Source organism: Coloeus monedula (genome assembly GCF_965178545.1).
Source record: "Coloeus monedula genome assembly, chromosome: 34".
In the NCBI taxonomy this organism is placed as follows: Eukaryota; Metazoa; Chordata; class Aves; order Passeriformes; family Corvidae; genus Coloeus; species Coloeus monedula.
In genome coordinates this window covers 1128975-1145955 of record NC_138814.1, presented here as the reverse complement: position 1 = coordinate 1145955, position 16981 = coordinate 1128975, and the positions used below count along the sequence as shown (strand labels likewise).

The 16981-nt window shown below is 51.3% G+C and overlaps 1 protein-coding gene across 1 annotated transcript in view; it reads right to left on the bottom strand.

Moving 5' to 3' along the window:
• Positions 1–13892, bottom strand: part of SHANK1 (SH3 and multiple ankyrin repeat domains 1) — a gene marked incomplete at both ends in the record, with an annotated part of 94406 nt that extends 80514 nt beyond the window's left edge. Inside the window, 2 exons of the mRNA XM_082299858.1 lie at positions 6077–6280; positions 13677–13892. Coding sequence (XP_082155984.1) covers positions 6077–6280; positions 13677–13892 — 420 coding nt within the window. The remainder of the gene's footprint in view (positions 1–6076; positions 6281–13676) is intronic.
• Positions 13893–16981: the final 3089 nt, after the last annotated feature.

Below are 16981 nucleotides of genomic sequence, written 5' to 3'. Positions count from 1 at the left end.
AAAAATTCTCCTTTAAACCCTCAAAATTCTCTTTAAAACCCCCAAAATTCTCTTCCAAAAACCCCAAAAACCCTCCAAAACCCCCCAAATCCCCCCAAAATCCCGCGGCCACGCCCACCTCGAGGTAGGGCACGCCCTGGTCGAAGCTCTGCGGGAAATCCCGGAGCGGCCGCTCCTCGTCCCCAAAAACTGCCCCGAAACCTCCTCAAATCCCCCCGAAACCTCCTCAAATCCCCCCCAAATCTCCTGAAAAGCCCCGAAACCTCCCCAAAACCTCCTCAGAATCCCTCAAAACCTCCCCAAAACCTCCTCAAAACCTCTTCAAAAATCCCCTCCAAACCGCCTCAAAACCCCAAAAACTCCCCTCAAAATCCCCCCAAAACCTCCTCAAAACCTCCTCAAAATCCCCCAAAACCTCCTTAAAACCCCCGAAATCCCCTCAAAACCTCTTGAAAATCCCCGAAACCTCCTCAAAACCCCTCAAAACCCCCTTAAAACCCAAAAAAATTCTCCTTAAAATCCTCAAAAATTCTCTTTATAACCCCCCAAAACCCCGCAAAATTTCCCAAAAACCCCCCAAATCCCCCCAAAATCCCGCGGCCACGCCCACCTCGAGGTAGGGCACGCCCTGGTCGAAGCTCTGCGGGTAATCCCGGAGCGGCCGCTCCTCGTCCCCAAAAACAGCCCCGAAACCTCCTCAAATCCCCCCGAAACCTCCTCAAATCCCCCCGAAACCTCCTCAAATCCCCCCCAAACCTCCTCAAATCTCCCCGAAACCTCCTCAAATCCCCCCGAAACCTCCTCAAATCCCCCCCAAATCTCCTGAAAAGCCCCGAAACCTCCCCAAAACCTCCTCAGAATCCCTCAAAACCTCCTCAAATGCCCCCGAAACCTCCTCAAATCCCCAAAAATTCCCCTCAAATCTCCCCAAAACCTCCTGAAAACTCCTCAAATCCCCCCAAAACCTCCTCAGAACCTCTTCAAATCCCTCTGAAGCTCCTCAAAACCTCTTCAAAAATCCCCTCCAAACCGCCTCAAAACCCCAAAAACTCCCCTCAAAATCCCCCAAAATCCCCTCAAAACCTCCTCAAAACCCCCCAAAACCTCCTCAAAACCCCCGAAATCCCCTCAAAACCTCTTGAAAATCCCCGAAATCCTCCACGAACCCCCTCAAAACCTCCTCAAAACCCCCTTAAAACCCCAAAAAATTCTCCTTAAAATCCTCAAAAATTCTCTTTATAACCCCTCAAACCCCGCAAAATTTCCCAAAAACCCCCCAAATCCCCCCAAAATCCCGCGGCCACGCCCACCTCGAGGTAGGGCACGCCCTGGTCGAAGCTCTGCGGGTAATCCCGGAGCGGCCGCTCCTCGTCCCCAAAAACAGCCCCGAAACCTCCTCAAATCCCCCCAAAACCTCCTCAAATCCCCCCGAAACCTCCTCAAATCCCCCCAAAACCTCCTCAAATCCCCCCAAAACCTCCTCAAATCCCCCCCAAATCTCCTGAAAAGCCCCAAAACCTCCCCAAAACCTCCTCAGAATCCCTCAAAACCTCCCCAAAACCTCCTCAAAACCTCTTCAAATCCCTCTGAAGCTCCTCAAAACCTCTTCAAAAATCCCCTCCAAACCGCCTCAAAACCCCAAAAACTCCCCTCAAAATCCCCCAAAATCCCCTCAAAACCTCCTCAAAACCCCGAAACCTCCACGAACCCCCTCAAAACCTCCTCAAAACCCCCTTTCAACCCCCCAAATTTCTCCTTAAAACGCCCAAAATTCTCCTTAAAATCCCAAAAAAATTCTCTTTATAACCCCTCACACCCCTCCCAAACCCCGCAAAATTTCCCAAAAACCCCCCAAATCCCCCCAAAATCCCGAGGCCACGCCCACCTCGAGGTAGGGCACGCCCTGGTCGAAGCTCTGCGGGAAATCCCGGAGCGGCCGCTCCTCGTCCCCAAAAACAGCCCCGAAACCTCCTCAAATCCCCCCGAAACCTCCTCAAATCCCCCCGAAACCTCCTCAAATCCCCCCCAAACCTCCTCAAATCCCCCCCAAATCTCCTGAAAAGCCCCGAAACCTCCCCAAAACCTCCTCAGAATCCCTCAAAACCTCCTCAAATTCCCAAAACTTCCCCTCAAATCCCCCCAAAACCTCCTCAAAACCTCTTCAAATCCCTCTGAAGCTCCTCAAAACCTCTTCAAAAATCCCCTCCAAACCGCCTCAAAACCCCAAAAACTCCCCTCAAAATCCCCCAAAATCCCCTCAAAACCTCCTCAAAACCCCCCAAAACCTCCTCAAAACCCCCCAAAACCTCCTCAAAACCCCCGAAATCCCCTCAAAACCTCTTGAAAATCCCCGAAACCTCCTCAAAACCCCTCAAAACCTCCTCAAAACCCCCTTAAACCCCAAAAAATTCTCCTTAAAATCCTCAAAAATTCTCTTTATAACCCCCCCAAACCCCGCAAAATTTCCCAAAAACCCCCCAAATCCCCCCAAAATCCCGCGGCCACGCCCACCTCGAGGTAGGGCACGCCCTGGTCGAAGCTCTGCGGGTAATCCCGGAGCGGCCGCTCCTCGTCCCCAAAAACTGCCCCGAAACCTCCTCAAATCCCCCCGAAACCTCCTCAAATCCCCCCAAAACCTCCTCAAATCCCCCCAAAACCTCCTCAAATCTCCCCGAAACCTCCTCAAATCCCCCCGAAACCTCCTCAAATGCCCCCCAAATCTCCTGAAAAGCCCCGAAACCTCCCCAAAACCTCCTCAGAATCCCTCAAAACCTCCTCAAATCCCCCCGAAACCTCCTCAAATCCCCAAAAATTCCCCTCAAATCTCCCCAAAACCTCCTGAAAACTCCTCAAATCCCCCCAAAACCTCCTGAAAAGCCCCGAAACCTCCCCAAAACCTCCTCAGAATCCCTCAAAAACCCCAAAAATTCCCCTCAAAACCCCCCAAAACCTCCTGAAAAGCCCCGAAACCTCCCCAAAACCTTCTCAGAATCCCTCAAAACCTCCAAAACCTCCTCAAAACCTCTTCAAAAATCCCCTTCAAACCGCCTCAAAACCCCAAAAATTCCCCTCAAAATCCCCCAAAATCTCCCAAATCTCCTCAAAACCCCCAAAAACCTCTTCAAATCCCCCCAAAACCTCCTCAAAACCCCCCAAATCTCCTGAAAAGCCCCAAAACCTCCCCAAAACCTCCTCAGAATCCCTCAAAACCTCCCCAAAACCTCCTCAAAACCTCTTCAAATCCCTCTGAAGCTCCTCAAAACCTCTTCAAAAATCCCCTCCAAACCGCCTCAAAACCCCAAAAACTCCCCTCAAAACCCCCAAAATCCCCTCAAAACCTCCTCAAAACCCCGAAACCTCCTCAAAACCCCTCAAAACCTCCTGAAAACCCCCTTAAAACCCCAAAAAAATTCTCCTTAAAATCCTCAAAAATTCTCTTTATAACCCCCCCAAACCCCGCAAAATTTCCCAAAAACCCCCCAAATCCCCCCAAAATCCCGCGGCCACGCCCACCTCGAGGTAGGGCACGCCCTGGTCGAAGCTCTGCGGGTAATCCCGGAGCGGCCGCTCCTCGTCCCCAAAAACAGCCCCGAAACCTCCTCAAATCCCCCCGAAACCTCCTCAAATCCCCCCAAATCTCCTGAAAAGCCCCAAAACCTCCCCAAAACCTCCTCAGAATCCCTCAAAACCTCCTCAAATCCCCCCGAAACCTCCTCAAATCCCCAAAAATTCCCCTCAAATCTCCCCAAAACCTCCTGAAAACTCCTCAAATCCCCCCAAAACCTCCTGAAAAGCCCCGAAACCTCCCCAAAACCTTCTCAGAATCCCTCAAAACCTCCAAAACCTCCTCAAAACCTCTTCAAAAATCCCCTTCAAACCGCCTCAAAACCCCAAAAATTCCCCTCAAAATCCCCCAAAATCTCCCAAATCTCCTCAAAACCCCCAAAAACCTCTTCAAATCCCCCCAAAACCTCCTCAAATCCCCCCCAGATCTCCTGAAAAGCCCCGAAACCTCCCCAAAACCTCCTCAGAATCCCTCAAAACCTCCCCAAAACCTCCTCAAAACCTCTTCAAAGCCCCTGAAGCTCCTCAAAACCTCTTCAAAAATCCCCTCCAAACCGCCTCAAAACCCCAAAAACTCCCCTCAAAATCCCCCAAAACCTCCTCAAAACCTCCTCAAAACCCCCCAAAACCTCCTCAAAACCCCCGAAATCCCCTCAAAACCTCTTGAAAATCCCCGAAACCTCCTCAAAACCCCTCAAAACCTCCTCAAAACCCCCTTAAAACCCCAAAAAATTCTCCTTAAAATCCTCAAAAATTCTCTTTATAACCCCCCCAAACCCCGCAAAATTTCCCAAAAACCCCCCAAATGCCCCCAAAATCCCGCGGCCACGCCCACCTCGAGGTAGGGCACGCCCTGGTCGAAGCTCTGCGGGAAATCCCGGAGCGGCCGCTCCTCGTCCCCAAAAACAGCCCCGAAACCTCCTCAAATCCCCCCGAAACCTCCTCAAATCCCCCCGAAACCTCCTCAAATCCCCCCGAAACCTCCTCAAAACCCCCCAAATCTCCTGAAAAGCCCCAAAACCTCCCCAAAACCTCCTCAGAATCCCTCAAAACCTCCCCAAAACCTCCTCAAAACCTCTTCAAATCCCTCTGAAGCTCCTCAAAACCTCTTCAAAAATCCCCTCCAAACCGCCTCAAAACCCCAAAAATTCCCCTCAAAATCCCCCAAAATCTCCCAAAACTCCTCAAAACCCCCAAAAACCTCTTCAAATCCCCCCAAAACCTCCTCAAAACCCCCTTTAAACCCCCCAAATTTCTCCTTAAAACGCCCAAAATTCTCCTTAAAATCCCAAAAAAATTCTCTTTATAACCCCTCACACCCCTCCCAAACCCCGCAAAATTTCCCAAAAACCTCCCAAATTTCCCCAAAATCCCGCGGCCACGCCCACCTCGAGGTAGGGCACGCCCTGGTCGAAGCTCTGCGGGAAATCCCGGAGCGGCCGCTCCTCGTCCCCAAAAACAGCCCCGAAACCTCCTCAAATCCCCCCGAAACCTCCTCAAATCCCCCCCAAACCTCCTCAAATCCCCCCGAAACCTCCTCAAATCCCCCCAAATCTCCTGAAAAGCCCCAAAACCTCCCCAAAACCTCCTCAGAATCCCTCAAAACCTCCCCAAAACCTCCTCAGAACCTCTTCAAATCCCTCTGAAGCTCCTCAAAACCTCTTCAAAAATCCCCTCCAAACCGCCTCAAAACCCCCAAAATTCCCCTCAAAATCCCCCAAAATCTCCTCAAAACCTCCTCAAAACCCCCCAAAACCTCCTCAAATCCCCCCAAAACCTCTTCATAGCCCCTCAAAACCTCCCAAACCTCCTCAAAACCTCCTTAAAACCCCCAAAAATTCTCCTTTAAACCCTCAAAATTCTCTTTAAAACCCCCAAAATTCTCTTCCAAAAACCCCAAAAACCCTCCAAAACCCCCCAAATCCCCCCAAAATCCCGCGGCCACGCCCACCTCGAGGTAGGGCACGCCCTGGTCGAAGCTCTGCGGGAAATCCCGGAGCGGCCGCTCCTCGTCCCCAAAAACAGCCCCGAAACCTCCTCAAATCCCCCCGAAACCTCCTCAAATCCCCCCAAATCTCCTGAAAAGCCCCAAAACCTCCCCAAAACCTCCTCAGAATCCCTCAAAACCTCCTCAAATCCCCCCGAAACCTCCTCAAATCCCCAAAAATTCCCCTCAAATCTCCCCAAAACCTCCTGAAAACTCCTCAAATCCCCCCAAAACCTCCTCAAAACCTCTTCAAATCCCTCTGAAGCTCCTCAAAACCTCTTCAAAAATCCCCTCAAAACCGCCTCAAAACCCCAAAAACTCCCCTCAAAACCCCCAAAATCCCCTCAAAACCTCCTCAAAACCCCGAAACCTCCTCAAAACCCCTCAAAACCTCCTGAAAACCCCCTTAAAACCCCAAAAAGTTCTCCTTAAAATCCTCAAAAATTCTCTTTATAACCCCCCCAAACCCCGCAAAATTTCCCAAAAACCCCCCAAATCCCCCCAAAATCCCGCGGCCACGCCCACCTCGAGGTAGGGCACGCCCTGGTCGAAGCTCTGCGGGTAATCCCGGAGCGGCCGCTCCTCGTCCAGGAATTTGGCGTCGCGCCCGGCGGCCGCGGGCTGGAAGAGGCCGTAGTTGAGGCCGTCGTGGAGCCCCTCGGTCAGGGCGCACAGGAGCTGCTGCTTGGCCGCCCACACGGCCGCCCCCGGGTCGAAGCGAAGGCACTTCTGGAGAGGGGCGAGGGGAGAAGGGGGTCAGAGAGAGGGGGGACCCCCAAAAAACGCATCCCCGGAGTGAGGGGAACGCACAAAAAATCGGCTGGGAACGCACAAAAAGCGGCTCGGAATACACAGAAATCGGCTCGGAACGCACAAAAAAGCGGCTCGGAACCCACAAAAAGCGGCTCGGAACCCACAAAAATCGGCTCGGAACGCACAAAAAAGCGGCTCGGAATCCACAGAAATCAGCTGGGAACCCACAAAAATCGGCTCGGAACCCACAAAAATCGGCTGGGAACGCACAAAAAGCGGCTCGGAACCCACAAAAATCGGCTGGGAACGCACAAAAAGCGGCTCGGAATCCACAAAAATCGGCTCGGAACGCACAAAAATCGGCTCGGAACGCACAAAAAGCGGCTCGGAATCCACAAAAAGCGGCTCGGAACGCACAAAAAGCGGCTCGGAACGCACAGAAATCGGCTGGGAACGCACAAAAAGCGGCTCGGAATCCACAAAAATCGGCTCGGAACGCACAAAAATCAGCTCGGAATCCACAGAAATCAGCTCGGAATCCACAAAAAGCGGCTTGGAACGCACAAAAAGCGGCTCGGAACGCACAAAAATCGGCTCGGAACGCACAAAAAGCGGCTCGGAATCCACAGAAATCGGCTCGGAACGCACAAAAAGCGGCTGGGAACGCACAAAAATCAGCTCGGAATCCACAGAAATCGGCTCGGAATCCACAAAAATCGGCTCGGAATCCACAAAAATCGGCTCGGAACGCACAAAAAGCGGCTCGGAACGCACAAAAATCGGCTCGGAACGCACAAAAATCGGCTCGGAATCCACAGAAATCGGCTCGGAATCCACAGAAATCGGCTCGGAACGCACAGAAATCGGCTCGGAACGCACAAAAAGCGGCTCGGAACGCACAAAAAGCGGCTCGGAACGCACAAAAAGCGGCTCGGAATACACAGAAATCGGCTCGGAACCCCCAAAAATCGGCTTGGAACCCACAAAAAATCAGCTGGGAACGCACAAAAATCGGCTCGGAACGCACAAAAAGCGGCTCGGAATACACAAAAATCGGCTCGGAACGCACAAAAATCGGCTCGGAACGCACAAAAATCGGCTCGGAACCCACAAAAATCGGCTTGGAACGCACAAAAATCGGCTGGGAACGCACAGAAAAGCGGCTGGGAACGCACAAAAATCGGCTGGGAACGCACAAAAAGCGGCTCGGAACCCACAAAAATCGGCTTGGAACGCACAAAAATCGGCTGGGAACGCACAGAAAAGCGGCTCGGAACGCACAGAAAGCGGCTCGGAATCCACAAAAATCGGCTCGGAATCCACAAAAATCGGCTCGGAACGCACAAAAATCAGCTGGGAACGCACAAAAACCGGCTCGGAACGCACAAAAACCATCCTGGAACCCACAAAAAGCGCTCGGAACCCCCAAAAATCGGCTCGGAACCCCCAAAAATCGGCTCGGAACCCACAAAAAGCGCTCGGAACGCACAAAAATCGGCTCGGAACCCCCAAAAATCGGCTCGAAACCCACAAAAACCATCCTGGAACCCACAAAAATCAGCTGGGAACCCCCAAAAATCGGCTTGGAATACACAGAAATCGGCTTGGAACGCACAAAAAAGCGGCTCGGAACGCACAAAAATCAGCTCGGAATCCACAAAAAGCGGCTCGGAATACACAGAAATCGGCTCGGAATCCACAAAAAGCGCTCGGAACCCCCAAAAACCGGCTCGGAACCCACAAAAACCATCCTGGAACCCCCAAAAACCAGCTGGGAACCCCCCAAAATCGGCTTGGAATACACAGAAATCGGCTTGGAACCCCTCCAGAATAACCCAGGGGTGAATTTTTGGGGGGTCAGACAGAGGGGGACCCACAAAAAATGCATCCCTGGCGTGAGGGGAACCCCCAAAAATCGGCTGGGAACGCACAAAAAACAGCTCGGAACCCCCAAAAATCGGCTTGGAATGCCCAAAAACCATCCTGGAACCCCCAAAAACCAGCTCGGAACCCCTAAAAATCCGCTCGGAACCCACAAAAATCGGCTTGGAATCCCTAAAACTCGGCTCGGAACCCCCAAAATCCAGCTCAGTACCCCCAAAATCCAGCTCGGAACCCCCAAAAATCGGCTCAGAACCCCCAAAATCCAACTCGGAGCCCCCAAAATCGGCTCGCAACCCCAAAAATCAGCTCGGAGCCCCCAAAATCCAGCTCAGAACCCCCAAAATCCAACTCGGAACCCCCAAAATCCAACTCGGAGCCCCCAAAAATCGGCTCAGAACCCCCAGAAATCAACTCGGAACCCCCAAAAATCCAACTCGGAACCCCCAAAAATCAGCTCGGAACCCCCAAAATCCAACTCGGAACCCCCAAAATCCAACTCGGAACCCCAAAAATCGGCTCAGAACCCCCAAAATCCAACTCGGAACCCCAAAAATCGGCTCGGAACCCACAAAATCCAGCTCAGAACCCACAAAAATCGGCTCGGAACCCCCAAAATCCAACTCGGAACCCCAAAAATCGGCTCGGAACCCCCAAAATCCAACTCGGAACCCCAAAAATCGGCTCAGAACCCCCAAAAATCCAGCTCGGAACCCCCAAAATCCAGCTCGGAACCCCCAAAATCCAGATCGGAACCCCCAAAAATCAACTCGGAACCCCCAAAATCAGCTCAGAACCCCCAAAATCCAACTCGGAACACCCAAAAATCGGCTCAGAACCCCCAAAAATCCAACTCGGAACCCCCAAAATCCAGCTCAGAACCCCCAAAAATCGGCTCGGAACCCTCAAAATCCAACTCGGAACCCCAAAAATCGGCTCAGAACCCCCAAAATCCCACTCGGAACCCCCAAAAATCGGCTCAGAACCCCCAAAAATCAACTCGGAACCCCCAAAATCCAACTCGGAGCCCCCAAAAATCGGCTCAGAACCCCCAAAAATCAGCTCGGAACCCCCAAAAATCAGCTCGGAACCCCAAAAATCAGCTCGGAACCCTCAAAATCCAACTCGGAGCCCCCAAAAATCGGCTCGAACCCCCAAAAATCAGCTCGGAACTCCCAAAATCCAGCTCGGAACCCCCAAAATCCAGCTCGGAACCCCAAAAATCGGCTCGGAACCCCCAAAATCCAACTCGGAACCCCAAAAATCAGCTCGGAACCCCCAAAATCCAACTCGGAACCCCAAAAATCAGCTCGGAACCCCCAAAATCCAACTCGGAACCCCCAAAATCGGCTCAGAACCCACAAAAATCAACTCGAAACCCCAAAAATCAGCTCGGAACCCCCAAAATCCAGCTCAGAACCCCAAAATCGGCTCGCAACCCCAAAAATCAGCTCGGAGCCCCCAAAATCCAGCTCGAAACCCCAAAAATCCAACTCGGAACCCCCAAAATCCAACTCGGAGCCCCCAAAAATCGGCTCAGAACCCCCAAAATCCAGCTCGGAACCCCCAAAAATCGGCTCAGAACCCCCAAAAATCCAACTCGGAACCCCAAAAATCGGCTCAGAACCCCCAAAATCCAACTCGGAACCCCAAAAATCGGCTCGGAACCCACAAAATCCAGCTCAGAACCCACAAAAATCGGCTCGGAACCCCCAAAATCCAACTCGGAACCCCAAAAATCGGCTCGGAACCCCCAAAATCCAACTCGGAACCCCAAAAATCGGCTCAGAACCCCCAAAAATCCAGCTCGGAACCCCCAAAATCCAGCTCGGAACCCCCAAAATCCAGATCGGAACCCCCAAAAATCAACTCGGAACCCCCAAAATCAGCTCAGAACCCCCAAAATCCAACTCGGAACACCCAAAAATCGGCTCAGAACCCCCAAAAATCCAACTCGGAACCCCCAAAATCCAGCTCAGAACCCCCAAAAATCGGCTCGGAACCCTCAAAATCCAACTCGGAACCCCAAAAATCGGCTCAGAACCCCCAAAATCCCACTCGGAACCCCAAAAATCGGCTCAGAACCCCCAAAAATCAACTCGGAACCCCCAAAATCCAACTCGGAGCCCCCAAAATCGGCTCAGAACCCCCAAAAATCAGCTCGGAACCCCCAAAAATCAGCTCGGAACCCCAAAAATCAGCTCGGAACCCTCAAAATCCAACTCGGAGCCCCCAAAAATCGGCTCGAACCCCCAAAAATCAGCTCGGAACTCCCAAAATCCAGCTCGGAACCCCCAAAATCCAGCTCGGAACCCCAAAAATCGGCTCGGAACCCCCAAAATCCAACTCGGAACCCCAAAAATCAGCTCGGAACCCCCAAAATCCAACTCGGAACCCACAAAAATCAGCTCGGAACCCCCAAAATCCAACTCGGAACCCCCAAAATCGGCTCAGAACCCACAAAAATCAACTCGAAACCCCAAAAATCAGCTCGGAACCCCCAAAATCCAGCTCAGAACCCCAAAATCGGCTCGCAACCCCAAAAATCAGCTCGGAGCCCCCAAAATCCAGCTCGAAACCCCAAAAATCCAACTCGGAACCCCCAAAATCCAACTCGGAGCCCCCAAAAATCGGCTCAGAACCCCCAAAATCCAGCTCGGAACCCCCAAAAATCGGCTCAGAACCCCCAAAATCCAGCTCGAAACCCCAAAAATCCAACTCGGAACCCTCAAAATCCAACTCGGAGCCCCAAAAATCGGCTCGCAACCCCAAAAATCGGCTCGGAACCCCCAAAATCCAGCTCGGAACCCCCAAAATCCAGATCGGAACCCCCAAAAATCAACTCGGAACCCCCAAAATCAGCTCAGAACCCCCAAAATCCAACTCGGAACACCCAAAAATCGGCTCAGAACCCCCAAAATGCAACTCGGAACCCCCAAAAATCAGCTCGGAACCCCCAAAATCCAACTCGGAACCCCCAAAAATCGGCTCAGAACCCACAAAAATCAACTCGAAACCCCAAAATCCAGCTCGAAACCCCAAAAATCCAACTCGGAACCCCAAAAATCGGCTCGAAACCCCCAAAATCCAACTCGGAACCCCCAAAAATCGGCTCGAAACCCCCAAAATCCAACTCGGAACCCCCAAAAATCGGCTCAGAACCCCCAAAAATCCAGCTCGGAACCCCCAAAATCCAGCTCGAAACCCCAAAAATCCAGCTCAGAACCCCCAAAAATCGGCTCGGAACCCCCAAAATCCAGCTCGGAACCCCCAAAATCAGCTCGGAACCCCCAAAAATCGGCTCAGAACCCCCAAAATCCAGCTCAGAACCCCCAAAATCCAGCTCGGAACCCCAAAAATCCAGCTCAGAACCCCCAAAAATCGGCTCAGAACCCCCAAAAATCCAGCTCGGAACCCCCAAAATCAGCTCGGAACCCCAAAAATCGGCTCAGAACCCCCAAAATCCAACTCGGAACCCCAAAAATCGGCTCGGAACCCCCAAAATCCAGCTCGGAACCCCAAAAATCGGCTCAGAACCCTCAAAAATCAGCTCGGAACCCCCAAAATCCAGCTCGGAACCCACAAAATCCAACTCGGAACCCCCAAAAATCGGCTCAGAACCCACAAAAATCAACTCGAAACCCCAAAAATCGGCTCGGAACCCCCAAAATCCAGCTCGGAACCCCCAAAATCCAGCTCGAAACCCCAAAAATCCAACTCGGAACCCTCAAAATCCAACTCAGAACCCCAAAAATCGGCTCGGAACCCCCAAAATCCAACTCGGAGCCCCCAAAAATCGGCTCAGAACCCCCAAAATCCAACTCGGAACCCCCAAAAATCGGCTCAGAACCCCCAAAAATCAGCTCGGAACCCCCAAAATCCAACTCGGAACTCCCAAAAATCAACTCGGAACCCCCAAAATCAGCTCAGAACCCCCAAAATCCAACTCGGAACCCCCAAAATCCAGCTCAGAACCCCCAAAAATCGGCTCGAACCCCCAAAATCCAGCTCGAAACCCCAAAAATCCAACTCGGAACCCTCAAAATCCAACTCGGAACCCCAAAAATCGGCTCAGAACCCCCAAAAATCCACCTCGGAACCCCCAAAATCCAGCTCAGAACCCCCAAAAATCAACTCGGAACCCTCAAAATCCAACTCGGAACCCCCAAAATCCAGCTCAGAACCCCCAAAATCAGCTCGGAACCCCCAAAAATCGGCTCAGAACCCCCAAAATCAGCTCGGAACCCCCAAAATCCGGCTCAGAACCCCCAGTCCCCCCCTCATTTTGGGGGCTCCCCCTAATTTTAGAGCCCCCCCATTTTCACCGCTCCCCCCTCAATGTTTTTAGGCTGCCCCCCCCCGTTTTTATTTTGGGGGTCCCACCCCCAATTTTTTGGGGCGTTCCCCCCATATTTTATTTTTTTGGGGTGCTCCCCCCAATATTTTTTGGGCTGCCCCCCCAAATTTCTTTTTTTTGGGGCTGCCCCCCCCAATTTTTATTTTTTTGGGGTTGCCCCCCAATTTTTTTTGGAGCTGCCCCCCCAATTTTTATTTTTTTGGGGTTCCCCCCCCACCCCAATTTTTACTTTTTTGGGCACCCCCCAATTTTTTTTTAGGGTTCCCCCCACCCCAATTTTTTTTGGGGGGTGCCCCCCCAATATTTTTTGGAGCTGCCCCCCCAATAATTTTTAGGCTGTCCCCCCCCCCCAATTTTTTTGTTTTGGGGGGGTTTCCCCCCCAATTTTTTTCGAGCTGCCCCCCCCCCCCCAATTTTTTGGGGGGTTCCCCCCCACCCCAAATTTTTTTTGGGGGTCCTGCCCCAATATTTCTTAGGCTGCCCCCCCCAATTTTTATTTTTTTGGGGTTTCCCCCCAATTTTTTTTGAGCTTCCCCCCCCAATTTTTATTTTTTGGGGTTTCCCCCCCAATTTTTTTTGAGCTTCCCCCCCCAATTTTTATTTTTTGGGGTTTCCCCCCCAATTTTTTTTGAGCTTCCCCCCCCAATTTTTATTTTTTGGGGTTTCCCCCCCAATTTTTTTTGAGCTTCCCTCCCCAATTTTCATTTTTTTGGGGCTCCCCCCCAATTTTTTTTGAGCTGCCCCCCCAATTTTTTTTTGGTGGTTTCCCCCCCAATTTTCATTTTTTTGGGTTTCCCCCCCAATTTTTTTTGAGCTTCCCCCCCCAATTTTTTTTTGGGGTTTCCCCCCCAATTTTCATTTTTTTGGGGTTTTCCCCCCCAACTTTTTTTGAGCTTCCCCCCCCAATTTTTTTTTGGGGTTTCCCCCCCAATTTTTTTTTGGTGGTTTCCCCCCCAATTTTCATTTTTTTTGGGGTTTTCCCCCCCAACTTTTTTTGAGCTTCCCCCCCCAATTTTTACTTTTTTTGAGCTTCCCCCCCAATTTTTTTTGAGCTTCCCCCCCCCAATTTTTTTTTGGGGTTCCCCCCACCCCAAATTTTTTTCTTTTTTTTTTTTTGGGGGGTGTTTCTCTCACCGTCTGGTGCAGGTCGGGGATGCCGATGCGGAAAACCATCATGCTGAAATGGGCGTCGTCGGGGGCCGGGGGGGGCCGGGGGGGTCCCCGACTTCGGGGGGGGCCGGGGTTGGTTCCGGGGGGGCCCTCGCGGGAGCTCCCCGAGTCCGAGTCGCCCTCGGGGTATTCGGAGCCCCGACCCTCCTCCTCCTCGCTGGAGGCCGGAGTGCGCGGCATCGCCTCACCATGCCAGGCTGGGGGGCGAGGGGGGGGCACGGCGTGGGTGACCCCGACCCCGAATGCGGAGTGACCCCAAAAACCCCCCCGGAATGTCCGAATGTCAGAGAAACCTCCTCAAAACACCCCAAAACCGCCTCAAAATCCCATAAAACTCCCCAAAGCCACCTCAAAATCCCCCCAAAACTCCTCAAAATCCCCCCAAACCCCAAAAAAAGCCTCAAAATCCCCCAAAACTCCTCAAAATCCCCCCCCAAACCCCAAAAAACCTCCTCAAAACCACCCAAAACTCCTCAAAATCCCCTCCAAATTCCAAAAAACCTCCTCAAAACCCCTCAAAACTCCTCAAAATCCCCCCCAACCCCAAAAACCTCCTCAAAACCACCCCAACCTCATCGAAATCCCCCCAAAAGCTCCTCAAAACCCCTCAAAACACCCCAAAACCTCCTCAAAATCCCATAAAACTCCTCAAAACCTCCCCAAAACTCCTCAAAATCCCCCCAACCCCCAAAAAACTCCTCAAAACCACCCAAAACACACTCAAAATCCCATAAAACTTCCCAAAACCCCTCAAAACCTCCTCAAAACTCCTCAAAAGACCTCAAAATCCTCTCCAAACACCCCAAAAACCTTCGCAAAATCCCCCCCAACCCCAAAAAACTCCTCAAAACCACCCCAAACACTCTCAAAATCCCATAAAACTTCCCCAAACCTCTTCAAACCTCCCCAAAACCTCCTCAAATCCCCCCAAATCTCCCCAAAATCGCCCCAGGTGTGCCCATGGGTGGGGGAGGGGCACGGCGTGGGTGACCCCGACCCCGAATGCGGAGTGACCCCAAAAACCCCCCCGGAATGTCCGAATGTCAGAGAAACCTCCTCAAAACACCCCAAAACCGCCTCAAAATCCCATAAAACTCCCCAAAACCGCCTCAAAATCCCCCCAAAACTCCTCAAAATCCCCCCAAACCCCAAAAAAACGCCTCAAAATCCCCCCAAACCCCAAAAAACTCCTCAAAACCACCCCAAACACTCTCAAAATCCCATAAAATTCCCCAAAACCTCTTCAAAACACCCCAAAACCTCCTCAAAATCCCATAAAACCCCTCAAAACCTCCCCAAAACTCCTCAAAATCCCAAAAAACCCCAAAAACCTCCTCAAAACCACCCCAACCTCATCGAAATCCCCCCAAAAGCTCCTCAAAACCCCTCAAAACACCCCAAAACCTCCTCAAAATCCCATAAAACTCCTCAAAACCCCCCAAACTCCTCAAAATCCCCCCAAACCCCAAAAAACTCCTCAAAACCACCCCAAAACTCCTCAAAATCCCCCCAAACCCCAAAAAAACTCCTCAAAACCACCCTAAACTCATCGAAATCCCCCGAAAAGCTCCTCAAAACCCCTCAAAACACCCCAAAACCTCCGCAAAATCCCAAAAAACTCCTCAAAACCACCCCAAACACTCTCAAAATCCCATAAAACTTCCCAAAACCCCTCAAAACCTCCGCAAAACTCCTCAAAAGACCTCAAAATCCTCTCCAAACACCCCAAAAACCTCCTCAAAATCCCAAAAACCCCCAAAAAACTCCTCAAAACCACCCCAAACACTCTCAAAATCCCATAAAATTCCCCAAAACCTCTTCAAAACACCCCAAAACCTCCTCAAAATCCCATAAAACTCCTCAAAACCTCCCCAAAACTCCTCAAAATCCCAAAAAACCCCAAAAAACCTCCTCAAAACCACCCGAAACTCATCGAAATCCCCCGAAAAGCTCCTCAAAACCCCTCAAAACACCCCAAACCCCCTCAAAAGGTCTTCAAAGCCCCCCAAACCACCTCAAACCGCCATGAAAATCCCCAAAACCTCTTCAAAACCCCCCAAAATGCCTCAAAATCCCCAAAAAACCTCCTCAAAACTCCTCAAAAGACCTCAAAACCTCTCAAAACTTCCCAAAACTCCTCAAAATCCCCCCCAACCCCCAAAAAACCTCCACAAAACCACTCCAAACCCACTCAAAATCCGATAAGACTCCCCAAAACGGCCTCAAAACCCCCCAAAACGGCCTCAAAACCCCAGCAAACTCCTCAAAACCCCCCAAAACCACTTCAAAACCCATAAAACTCCCCAAAACCTCCCCAAAACCACCTCAAAACCCCCCAAAACCACTTCAAAACACCCCAAAATACCTCAAAATCTCTTCAAACCCCCCCAAAACTCCTCAAAATCCCCTCCAAAACCCAAAAACCCTCCTCAAAACCCCCCCAAACCCCCAAATCTTCCAAAACCACCTCAAAAACACCCCAAAACTCCTCAAAATCCCCCAAATCTTCCAAAACCCTCCTCAAAACGCCACAAAACCTCTTCAAAACCCCTAAAAACTCCTCAAAATCCCCCCAAATCTTCCAAAACCCTCCTCAAAATCCCATAAAACTCCCCAAAACCTCTTCAAAACCCTCCAAAACGCCTCAAAATCCCCCAAATCTTCCAAAACCTCCTCAACCCCCCCCCAAAACCTCCTCAAAACACCCCAAAACTCCTCAAAATCCCCCAAATCTTCCAAAACCTCCTCAACCCCCCCCCAACCGCCTCAAAACCCCGAAAACCACTTCAAAATCCCATAAAACTCCCCAAAACCTCTTCAAAACCCCCCAAACTCCTCAAAATTACCCCAAAACCCAAAAAACTCCTCAAAACACCCCAAAAACCCCCCAAATCTTCCAAAACCTCCTCAAAAGCCCCCCCAAAACCTCTTCAGGACCCCTAAAAACTCCTCAAAATCCCCCCAAATCTTCCAAAACCCTCCTCAAAATCCCATAAAACTCCCCAAAACCTCCTCAAAACACCCCAAAACGCCTCAAAATCCCCCAAATCTTCCAAAACCTCCTCAAAAGTCCCCAAAACCGCCTCAAAATCCCCCCAAACCCCAAAAACCTCCTCAAAACCACCCCAACCTCACCGAAATCCCCCCAAAACCTCTTCAAAATCCCCAAACCGCCTCAAAATCCCTCAAAATCCCCCAAAACCTCTGCAAAATCCTCAAAATCCCCCCCAAATCTCCCAAAAATCCCCCCAAACTGCCTCAAAATCCTC